Source organism: Purpureocillium lilacinum, assembly GCF_023168085.1.
Source record: "Purpureocillium lilacinum CBS 284.36 DNA, scaffold_3, whole genome shotgun sequence".
NCBI lineage: Eukaryota > Fungi > Ascomycota > Sordariomycetes > Hypocreales > Ophiocordycipitaceae > Purpureocillium > Purpureocillium lilacinum.
Window position 1 is genome coordinate 3,119,336 of NW_027072113.1, and position 12,091 is coordinate 3,131,426.

Below are 12,091 nucleotides of genomic sequence, written 5' to 3' on the forward strand. Positions count from 1 at the left end.
CGGTGGGGCAGGCCGGATTGGGCGAGCTGGCTAGCGCTTCTACGCCAACGCCGGGGCGTGGCTTCGACTGGTCTTTTTCGCAGCCTCGCGGCGGGACACGATTCCAGCGACCAGAAACCGCAGCCTCTCGCGGCAAACGCATGCCCTCTTGGCCTCGCCCGATGCCTCACCACCCTTCTGTCACTTGACGAGTCTCCTCGTCGCGGTCGCAAACATGAACCTGCTCCTTTCCGACGACTACCTGCTTCAGGACTACCCTGAAAGCATCACCAACACGATCCGCTCCGGCCATGCGACCATGCTGCGCTTCAATCGCAAGGGCGACTACCTCGCGTCCGGGCGGGTCGACGGCACCGTCTCCATCTGGGACCTCGAGACCATGGGCGTCGCGAGGAAGCTGAGAGGGCACAATAAGAGCATCACCTTTCTGAGCTGGTCGCGGTGCGGAAGGTACCTGTTGTCCACGTGCCAGGGCTGGAAGGCTATCCTCTGGGACCTCCAGGACGGGCAGAGGTTGCGCGAAGTGCGCTTTCGCGCGCCGGCGTACATGGCGGAGCTGCACCCCTGGAACCAGTACGCGCACGATGCGATTGTCTGACACGAACCCGTTGCTGACCGGCGCAGCCTACAGTTTGTCGCGTCTCTCTTCGAGGAGCAGCCAGTCCTCGTGGACATGACCGAACCCGTCGATGTCAAGCACATACTGCCCTCGGCCCCGAAACGAGCGAATACGGACGGCGACGCCGCTCTCAAGGAGAAGCATGCCAAGGAGGACGCGAAACAAATGACGACGTCGGCCATCTGGACGACGACGGGCGACCACATCATCGCAGGCACGAGCAAAGGCAAGCTCAACATCATCGACGCGAGATCGCTCGAGATTATCTATTCCGAGAAAATATGCGGCGGCGTCATAACCACAATGCGCATCACCGGGTCCGGTAGGGAGCTCCTGGTCAACTCGCAAGACCGCATCATCCGCACATTCAGGATACCGAACCTGTCGGTGGACGACTTGGACCCAGATACGATACAGGTCCCTCTCGAACACAAGTTTCAGGACGTCGTCAACAAGCTGTCGTGGAATCACGTCACATTTAGTGCGACCGGCGAGTACGTTGCTGCCTCGACATATAACAACCACGAGCTCTACGTATGGGAACGGAACCACGGCAGCTTGGTGTGCATGCTCAAGGACCCGAAGGAGGAGCAGGGCGTCATAGAGTGGCACCCTACCCGAGCGCTTCTGGCGGCATGCGGGCTGGAAACGGGGCGAATATACATATGGTCGGTGGTGAGCCCTCAGAAATGGTCGGCGCTGGCGCCAGACTTTGCCGAGGTGGAGGAGAACGTCGAGTACATCGAGCGGGAGGACGAGTTCGACATTTACGGGCAGGAGGAGATACACCGGCGGCGGCTGGACGCCGAGGACGAGGACGTGGACGTCTTGACGCTGGATCCGACCAAGTTTGATGACGATGTCGACGGCTTTCGCATGCCCATTCTCTTCAACCTTGGCGAGAGCGACAGCGAAGACGAGTTCATCGCGGTGTCGACGGGGACCATGCGGCGGCGAAGCCCGGGCGAGGGCCAGAGCGATGGTGACGGCGTTACCGACGCACCGCCGGCGAAGAAAGGCGCCGCTGGCAGGGGAGGCCGGAGTAAGAAAAAGTGACTGGTAGCATTAGCTTCAAGTGTGCAGTGCGCCGGGCAATTGACAGGAGTGAAATGACCGATGTGCTGTCGAACAACGTGAGCTTGTCATGTCTCGATGGAGTGGCGCACGCGTCGCCAATCGGTAGGAGTAGTGTTTGAGTCACCCGGCGGCCTGAAGTTGACTGGCCATCGGTGGCCCGTGGCGCACGACTGGTGTCAAGGGCGAGCGAGAGCCTCACCAGGTCTAGCTACCCCGGGGTGCGGTGTGGTACGCGCTGTGGTCAGAAAAGCTGCCCCAGATCTTAGTGGACATTTGCTGGGCTCGCATCCTGATTATTGTGTCGCTTTCTTACTAACGCATCGGCGCGTCTGTCAGTGATACCTGCATTGTTCGTGCCTGAGGCACGATTGGGATGGCGCAGGGGCGTTTGTATGTCCAAAACAGGACTAGCGCGGCCTCCCCGTGGCCAGCCTACAACTCCAGATTCTTCCAGGCCGCCCTCTGACGAGTCGCCTCAACCCACGACAAACTCTGCCTCACGGCTCCAGCTCATCACAACGCGCGTCGGACATCGCGCGCAGCGCATCGAAGCACGTCCGGAAGTGCTACACGGACTGCCGAATCGCGTTCTCACGACTTCGACGACTTGCGAGGCGCTGGCGACTGGGGAGACGAGCCTGAGGTTCTCCTGGGCCGCTGGCCAGGACGGGGCGACGCTGGGCCGCCATCCGCCACCCGCGCACGACTGCGATTTCCATCGAACGGCCGCTCTCTCGAGTCTAATACAAGCCTTGCTCGGCGCGCAATTCTGTTTTTGGGGGGTTTTCGCCATATAACCGCGACTGCGCGGCGCGTTTCTCTGGTCACCGCCCAAGCCCGATCCTTCACATTCACGGTGCCCGCGCGGCGATCATCACAACAACAACCGCAACGATGGCGAACCTCTACTTCACGCACTCGAGCGCTCCGCTAAAGACGGTCGAGGAGATCCAGTTTGGCCTCATGTCTCCCGAGGAAATCAAGAACATGAGCGTCGCCCACATTCTCTACCCTGAGACCATGGAAGAGGGTGGCACGAAGCCACGCGACGGAGGCCTGAACGACCCTCTCCTCGGCTCGATCGACCGACAGTTCAAGTGCAAAACCTGCGCGCAGGCCATGGGTGAATGTCCCGGTCACTTCGGCCACATCGAGTTGGCCAAGCCGGTCTACCATCCAGGCTTCATCAAGAAGGTCAAGAAGATCTTGGAGATTGTCTGCCATAACTGCAGCAAGGTGTTGTCCGATACTGTTAGTCTATGCTGATAACTGCAAGGTATTTTTGGGACTTGGTAGATGCTAACCTGGTTTAACAGAGCGATCCAGAGTTCGTCGCCGCGATCAACACGCGAGACCCAAAGCTTCGATTCAACCGAGTGTGGGCCGTGTGCAAGAAGAAGCGCAAGTGTGAGAACGAGGACCGCCAGAGCAAAGACAAGGATGACGAGTTCGTGCCCGGGATGAAGGCCGCGCCTGCCAACAACCACGGTGGATGTGGCAACGTGCAGCCCGCCGTTCGCCAGGCCGCCCTGCAACTCAAAGCCGCCTTCGACGTTGTGCAGGAGGACGGGCCCAAGAGACGAGAGACAGTTCCGATCACGCCAGAGATGGCCCACGGCATCCTGCGGCGCATCTCCGAGGAGGACATGCGGAACATGGGCCTGAACTCCGACTACGCTCGCCCAGAATGGATGATTGTCACAGTCCTTCCGGTCCCCCCTCCCCCAGTCCGGCCAAGCATTTCCATGGACGGCACTGGCACGGGTATGCGGAATGAGGATGATTTGACGTACAAGTTGGGAGACATCATCCGCGCCAACGGCAATGTTAAGCAAGCCATCCGCGAAGGATCTCCGCAGCACATTGCGCGGGATTTCGAGGAGCTGCTGCAATATCACGTCGCCACGTACATGGACAACGATATCGCTGGACAGCCCCGTGCGCTGCAGAAGAGCGGCAGACCAGTCAAGGCTATTCGAGCTCGCTTAAAGGGCAAGGAAGGACGTCTGAGAGGCAACTTGATGGGAAAGCGTGTCGACTTCTCGGCCCGAACCGTCATCACGGGTGACGCCAACCTTTCCCTGCATGAGGTCGGTGTTCCTCGCAGTATTGCCAGGACTCTCACATACCCTGAGACGGTAACGCCGTACAATATTGGCAAGCTGCATCAGCTCGTCGAGAACGGCCCCAACGAGCATCCCGGCGCCAAGTACGTCATTCGGTCCGATGGCACTCGCATCGACCTGCGACACCACAGACGCGCCGCTCAAATCTCGCTGGAGTACGGGTGGAAGGTCGAGCGTCATCTCATGGACGGTGACTATATCATTTTCAACCGCCAGCCTTCCCTGCACAAGGAATCGATGATGGGTCACCGCGTTCGCGTTATGCCCTACTCGACGTTCCGGCTGAACTTGTCCGTCACGTCGCCATACAACGCCGATTTTGACGGTGACGAAATGAACTTGCACGTTCCTCAGAGTGAGGAGACTCGCGCTGAGGTGAAGGAGCTCTGCCTCGTTCCGAACAACATCGTCTCACCTCAGAAGAACGGTCCCCTGATGGGCATTGTCCAGGACTCTCTTGCGGGAGTCTACAAGCTGTGCCGTCGAGACACCTTCATCGACAAGGAGTTGGTACAGAACCTCATGCTTTGGGTTCCCAACTGGGATGGTGTAATCCCGCCCCCAGCCATCTTGAAGCCGCGGCCTAGATGGACAGGCAAGCAGATCATATCCATGGTCATTCCCCAGGAAATCAGTCTCAACAGCCCCGAAGGAGATAACCCGGATCTCCCGCCCAAGGATGCTGGCGTTCTCATTCAGAGTGGTCAGCTGATGTTCGGCCTGCTGAAGAAGAAGAATGTGGGTTCTGCCGCCGGAGGCATCGTCCACCTCTGCTACAACGAGCTCGGCCCGGAGGGAGCCATGGCTTTCTTGAACGGCGTGCAACAAGTTGTCACCTACTGGCTTCTGCACGAAGGCCACAGCATTGGTATCGGCGATACTGTTCCGGATAAACAGACAATCGAGAAGGTCCAGGTGCACATCGACACGCAAAAGGCCGAAGTGGCTCGTCTCACGGCCATGGCCACGGCCAACGAACTGGAGGCTCTTCCCGGCATGAACGTGCGAGCGACATTCGAGAACAAGGTCTCCATGGCCCTCAATCAAGCTCGTGACCAGGCTGGTACGACTACACAGCGGAGTCTGAAGGATTCGAACAACGCAGTCACCATGGCCGAATCTGGTTCCAAGGGTTCGTCTATCAACATCTCTCAGATGACAGCGCTTGTCGGCCAGCAAATTGTCGAAGGCAAGCGCATTCCGTTTGGCTTCAAGTACAGGACGCTGCCGCACTTCACCAAGGACGACTACTCGCCTGAGGCTCGTGGGTTTGTCGAAAACTCGTATCTGCGTGGTTTGACTCCCACCGAGTTCTTCTTCCACGCCATGGCTGGTCGTGAAGGTCTCATCGATACCGCAGTCAAGACTGCCGAGACGGGTTACATTCAGCGACGACTGGTCAAGGCTCTTGAGGATCTCAGCGCGCGCTACGACGGAACTGTTCGCAACTCTCTGGGCGACATTATCCAGTTCCTGTACGGCGAGGATGGCCTCGATGCCATGTGCATTGAGAAGCAGAAGCTGGGCATCCTGAAGATGTCTGACGCAGCCTTCGAGAAGAAGTACCGTCTGGATCTCGCCAGTCCTCCGGAGTGGTTCAAGACGGACTATGAGTATGGCAACGAGCTCACTGGCGACAAGGCTTCCATGGGTCTCCTCGACGAGGAGTGGGATGCTCTCCTGTCCGACCGTCGCGAGGTCCGTGCCATCAACCGCACCAAGATGGGCGAGGAGATGATGCAGCTTCCCCTCAACATCGGCCGCATGATTGAGACTGCCAAGCGAGTCTTCAACATCAAGGCTACTGATCGCAGTAACCTTCGACCTTCCGACGTCATCCCGGCTGTGCAGAAGATTCTGGGTGAGATGAAGATTGTCCGAGGCCAAGACCCGATCTCCAAAGAGGCCGATGCGAACGCGACTATTCTCTTCAAGGCGATGATCCGGTCTCGCCTGGCCTTCAAGGAGATTGTCAAGGCTCATCGCCTGAATAAGCTGGCCTTTGATCACGTCCTCGGCGAGCTCCAGAACCGGTGGGACAGGTCGTTCGTCAGCCCAGGCGAGATGGTTGGTGTTCTCGCAGCCCAGTCCATTGGTGAGCCCGCGACGCAGATGACTCTCAACACGTTCCATTTCGCTGGTGTCTCGTCCAAGAACGTCACCCTCGGTGTGCCTCGACTTAAGGAAATCCTGAACCTGGCGAAGGACATCAAGACCCCTAGCATGGCTGTCTTTTTGAACACGCCGCTGGCAAAACAGGAAGAGGCCAAGAAGCTGCGAAGCATGGTCGAGTACACAAACCTCCGGTCCGTCACTTCCGTGACCGAGATCTACTACGACCCGGATATCGAGCACACCAACATCGCCGAGGATGTGGACATGGTTGACTCCTACTTCTTGATTCCCGATGACAGCCAGGACAGCCTTGACATGCAGTCGAGGTGGCTTCTGCGCATCACTCTGGACCGACAGAAGATGCTCGACAAGGAAATCAAGATTGACGACGTTGCTCAGCGCATCAAGGAGGATTATGCCGCGGACCTGGCCATCATCTACAGCGACAACAATGCCGATGAGCAGGTCATTCGCCTCCGCACGCTCAAGAAGGGCGACGACAAGGATCGCGAGAGCGAGATGGAGGACGATGTTATGCTCAAGCGCCTCGAATCGCATCTCCTGGATAACCTCACCCTCCGTGGTGTGCCTGGCATCGAGCGAGCCTTCTTGACCAAGGGCACTCGCCTGACCGTCGATGCGGACGGTACGGAGCTCGCCATCAAAGACGACCCGCGATGCACCCAATGGTATCTGGACACTAGTGGTTCCGCACTGCGTGAGGTGCTCGCCGTCGATGGGGTGGACGCGTCGCGCACATACACCAACGACCTGTGGCAGATTGTCGAGGTCTTTGGTATCGAGGCGGCACGATCGGCCCTTGTGAAGGAGTTGACCAACGTGCTGGCCTTTGACGGTTCGTACGTCAACCATCGTCACATTGCCCTTCTGGTCGATGTGATGACGTACCGAGGCAGCATTTCGGCCGTCACCCGACATGGCATCAACCGCGCCGACACTGGTGCGCTCATGCGTTGCTCGTTCGAGGAGACTGTCGAGATTCTGCTCGAGGCTGCGGCCACGGGTGAGTTGGACGACTGCCGAGGCATCTCTGAAAACGTGATGCTTGGGCAGATGGCGCCTATGGGTACTGGCAACTTCGAGGTTCTCCTTGATCCCAAGATGCTGGAAACAGTCATCTCGGACAACTCTCGGATGGGTCTCATGCCTGGCATGCCGACCAAGGAGGGTGAAGCTGAGGGAGCGGCGACACCTTACGACACGGGTTCGCCCATGGCCGATTCTGGCTACCTCAGCATGAGCTCGCCAGCGGCCGGAAACTTCTCGCCCATCCAGGGCGCCGGATCCGAGACGCCAGCAGGATTTGGCACAGAGTATGGCGGTGCTGGCTTCGGCGGCATCGGATCCATGAGCCCATATGCGATGCGCGGAGCGACAAGCCCATTCAGCACGTCGCCGACGTCGCCGTTCAGCGCTGGAATGGGCGGCTACTCGCCGACCTCTCCCAACGCTGGCTACTCCCCGACGTCGCCGCTCATCGACGGTGGCGGAGGACGCTACGCGACGTCGCCGTCGTTCAGCCCGTCGTCGCCATCGTTCTCGCCGACGTCGCCGATGCTGCGACCGACGAGCCCTGCGAGCCCCAACTACAGCCCGACTTCGCCGAGCTACTCGCCGGCCTCGCCGTCGTCTCCTCGACACTACTCACCGACGTCGCCGGCGCAGTTCAACTCGCCCACGTCGCCGAGCTACTCGCCGGCAAGCCCCAACTACAGCCCTGCATCGCCTAACCTTCACGGCGCGGGCCCCACCTCTCCTTCGTACTCGCCGGCGTCTCCCTCGTGGTCGCCGACTTCTCCTGAGGCTTACTCGCCAACGAGCCCCAGCTTCTCGAGGAGCCCTGGCAACCAACAGTCGCCGACTAGCCCCAGCTATTCGCCGACTTCGCCTTCCTTCTCTCCCCGGACGCCAGGTCCGGGCAACTCGGGGAACCAGTAGTGAGTCTCGACACAGACCAAAGGTGCCGTGAACGGCCGGCTGACAATTGGCGATAGCTCCCCCAACTCGCCGTCTAACGATTGATTTCCCTCTGAGTAATGCATACGAGGCACAGGCTGTCTTTCTATTCCTTCAAGTTTTCGTTGATTTTCCGGCTCGAGCGGTTGAGAGGGGAGCCGATACGCATGATAGAACCCAAAAGCGAGGTGTGAGATACAAACGGGGGGTTTCTGAGAAGTGCGAAAGAAAAGCCAACAAATCAAGCCAAAAAAATTCCCGAGGGGAGTTGCGCGGCCCAGCGAAGGTGGTGGGCACGGGCGACAGAGGCGTTGGTGGTTACAGCAGGCAGGCTGGCGTGTATAGTAGCAGCGAGACACTGCAAGCAGCGGGCGCGGAGAGAAGCGGTCACAGCGACCGGTCGGAAGGGGTGCGAGGCATCAGCAGATTGGACCTAGATCAGATTGCATGCGGCGCGGGGGCAGTGGCAGTGGCAGTGGCAGTGGCTGAAGTAGTGGCAGAACTCGAGATAGGAATTGACCTATTTTGTCACTTTCGGTTGCAGACGGTGCATGTGAAGCGATTTGGTCGCCCACCTTTGCGCTGTCCGAATTGTACGCCACGTACATGCTGAAGGGTCGCCGAAATGGCCGCTGGTAAGGCACCCGCCAAAGGCAGCAAGGCGTGATGATGCAGCCTGCTGCCTGACACCCGGAGCCTCAAGGGCATCGGGTCGAGCTCAGGCACGGCGGAGTCGCCGATGCGCTCGCGCAATGACAACGGCAGACACGGACCGTGACCGCATCGTGTCACGGCAGCCCGGTCCCTGGGTGCGGAAGGGCAGGCGGCCAAATGACCGGGCGTACAGTCATGCGTTGGTGTCCAAGCCACGGGCAACGAAAGTATGTGAGACCGCCGGAGCTGGCCTGGACACGAGCCGGTGCGGGCCGCGACGGTACAGTAATGCGCAACGTTCGTCTTGCCTTGCCTTGTGGAAGCCCGTTTGCTTCCTGGACGGGCCGCCATGCTTGTTTGCCCAGCCCGTGCTCCGTATCACCGCGCAGCGCCCGGCCGGCCTGCCGGGGTGCCGTGGGACAGGGGCCATCATGTCTGTCTCGGACGCGGGCCGCGCCGCTGGGATCGAACGAACCTTCTTCCCAACGCGTCTGGCTGGCTGCATGGGCGCGTATCCGCCCGCCTCGTTCCCCGGCCTCTCAGACGTCGTTCCGCCCACCGTCGTCGTCGTCGCACAGCATGTGTCGGGACAGACATGGCACCTGCGCGTCAGCTCGCAGCAGCGGCGTCATGCGAAGTGACTCGTAATGCCCTGCATGTGCGGCGTGGTACCCTTGCGAGAAAGAATGACAAATTCAGTGACGAGTGTCTCGGCAAATCTAGCCATGTACCTGTAGCTGCTTTTGTGTGCATAACGAGGTAGTGTGGGCTTAGCAATATGTTCTCTTGGGACTTTGAGTTCGCCGACGTGCAGAGAGACATCACGATTGCTTCAATATACCCCGGGGACAGCGAACCACTACGAGGCATCCGCGCAGAGTACCTACCTGAGTCGTGCTTACAGGACTGCTACGAATTGATCCGCTGCGCATTCCAACGGAGACATGATGCCTTACGGGCGGCAGCGCCCTTCCCAGAGGGTGGCAGGCCGGAGGGCCAACGTTGTTTGCTCCAGGCCAGCCTTCGCTTACTGCAACGACGGGGTGTCGAGTTTCGACCGGGGAGGCGCAAAGGCGCAGTCGGGGATGGCATGAGGGATACTCGTCAGCTGCACGACGAGGCCGGCCCAAGGTACCTAGTATGATTGTGCGGGCGTCGTTGTTGTTGTCGGCGGCGTGCGTGCGTTCGCCGTGTAAGTCACGAAGAGCGATGCAACGCCGTGGCTCCGTCCGCCCAGCCCCGGCCCGTGTCCGGGGGCAGGGGCTTCCATTCCGTCCGGGCCTTGCCCCATCGCACACACACCGTTACTTTGGTCCGACCCAGTTCGGATAGATGGCCCATCCGATGATGACCCCTCCCCTGTTGTTGATGCCCCTTTTCGTCGTGGTGAGAGGCTGCTGCTCTGCTTGTGATCTGAGATTGCAACGGCAACCACACACCCGATGCCCGATCCCGGCCTCTCTTAGTTCATCACATGACGAGCAGCGGATGCGTGTGCTCATGCATGGCGCCAAACTTGGCGGGAGCGGCTGGAACGCTGCCACCTCAGCGAGGAAAGCGGGCGGTTGTGGTGGTTGGTGGTGGTGGTGGGGTGGCACTCAAATCCCGCCCTCGCCCGCCTGGGAAAAGAAGGATGGACAGCGGACGGGAACCAAGCGCGGTCCGCTGTGGAGCCCGTCCAAGGGTGGGTGACCTTCCGCCTCGTCACCACACGTCCCTGTAATCGCCTAACCGTCGTGCACCTCACCAAGACCGTCCCATGGCTTCGATATGAGCTGTAGCTTTGCCATGTCCTCGATTCCGCCCATTCTGTGGCCGTGCACAGCACCTACTTCCTTCCTTCGGCACATGCCACAACAGGTACGTAGCACTGTAGTTCCGCCCCAGAACCGCCCCAGAACCGCCCCGGGAATCTCACGCCCCCAACCCCTACGCGCCGAGAACCTTATTCTTCGGCATCGGGCAGGCGGAGATCGTGGGGGCAGGCTGAATCAATCGCCTCGTGCGGGGGACAGGTAGCAGCTGCTTGTTTCATAGCTGGAAGCGGCGTCTGCATGCAGTTTCTGAACGTGAGGATTAGTTTTCTTTGCTGAAAATAGATGCTGGCGCAGTAGATAGTTTCATGGGCGGTGCTCGGCAGTCAAGGCAGATGAGCGATCGTCGTGTCGGATGAATGGATAGGGTCGGGGATTGCACCAGGGGCGAATGCCACAGCGAGTGTGCATGCTGTGAGGCGCCTGCCATGGTCAGAGGATCTCCTGGTCCTTGCTCGTAGGGACGGAAACAAACAATGGCAGAAGTAAAGCTCTCCTTGGCTATAGTCCGCTGGAACCTAGCTGATATTGTGTGAACCCTGCAAGGATGAGGAAATCCAGTGAGTACGAGCAGTCTCGACACTGATATTATCCCTCGGAGTAGTATAGCGCAGCCTTGCCCAGCCAGCTCGCCTTGCCTTCTCTAAACCCCCCCCCCGCGTTAATGTGCGACAACAAATCGTACCCTTACGAGGAGAGAAGAGCTGGGGTATAACGGGAAAGGGCATCTTTGAACAGTAGGGCTAAGAACTCGGGGAACGTCAAGAACGTCAAGAACGTCAAGAACGCTAGGAACGTCAAGAACGCCAGAACAGAACGCCAGAACAGAACACCAGAACAGATAACAACAAGAGCAACCTACTACATAGAAAACGACTGGTGTGGTGTCCAACAAGCTTCTCTCCTCGAGAAATACCTTATCCCAATGCCACGCCCATTCATGGTAGCAGCAATGCACGTACGAGCTGAAAAGCTTTGTTCGTCCATACATAATACCGCCGCACGCTCTGCAACTCTTACCTGGAGCAGCTGCTTCATCTTGCTTGCTGTCCGCCTGCGTTGCGCAGTGCCGGACCCCACCGCCCCAACCCAGCAGCCCCCGTCCCATGCCCAGCCCGCAGTCGGGCTGGTCGGGCACTCAGTAAGCCTGCCCGTGCCCTGCCGACGGGAGCGACAGGGGGACCTTGCCTGCCTGTCAAACTGCCTCTCCAGGGAACCTTGGAATCCTCCCGAGTCCCCCCACCACCACCTACCCAACGGCCCGCTGCCGGTGCTGTGCAACCCCAAAGCCTCGGGATCTCCACCACCAGACCGTCAACCCTCCCCCGCCCCGCCCGTCAATTGCCCGCCTTGCAGTCCTGCAGCGTCGTGCCTTACTGTACAGCCGGTACGGACGCGTGCATGTCCAAAGACCCGGCATCGCCGGGCCATGCACGCAGCGAGCGCAGCAGCGGGCGGCAATTCCGTGCGTCTTTCTAGAATTTCTCTGCAGCCACCGTTTCAGGACGGTGACGGGGGAGCCGCACAACCTATGCAGATGGCAAGGCGTCTTCCACCACTAGGTCCGTCCCGCTCCACTGTCAGCGACTGCCCGGGGCCCCGGGCGGTACCTTGCAGGGGTGCCTGTTTGACAGCGGGAATGCGCCTGGAAGTGTAAGCCGCGGCAACGTCTTCGCTCAGCTCTGGGCTCGTGTGCAGCAACAAGAGTA

General features: G+C 59.5%; 2 protein-coding genes across 2 annotated transcripts; both read left to right on the forward strand.

The window, feature by feature from the left end:
* Window positions 1-214: 214 nt before the first annotated feature.
* On the forward strand, window positions 215-1,675 carry PLICBS_004523 (chromatin binding protein; the record flags this gene model as incomplete). Its single annotated transcript, XM_065600535.1, has 2 exons — window positions 215-573; window positions 625-1,675. 2 exons carry the CDS (start codon window positions 215-217, stop codon window positions 1,673-1,675), a joined length of 1,410 nt encoding a protein of 469 aa, XP_065456607.1.
* Window positions 1,676-2,590: 915 nt separating this feature from the next.
* PLICBS_004524 (DNA-directed RNA polymerase II subunit rpb1) lies at window positions 2,591-7,980 on the forward strand (the record flags this gene model as incomplete). Its single annotated transcript, XM_018326132.1, has 3 exons — window positions 2,591-2,947; window positions 3,013-7,895; window positions 7,953-7,980. The coding sequence occupies 3 exons, from the start codon at window positions 2,591-2,593 to the stop codon at window positions 7,978-7,980; spliced, it is 5,268 nt and encodes a 1,755-aa protein (XP_018175884.1).
* Between the last annotated feature and the right edge of the window lie 4,111 nt (window positions 7,981-12,091).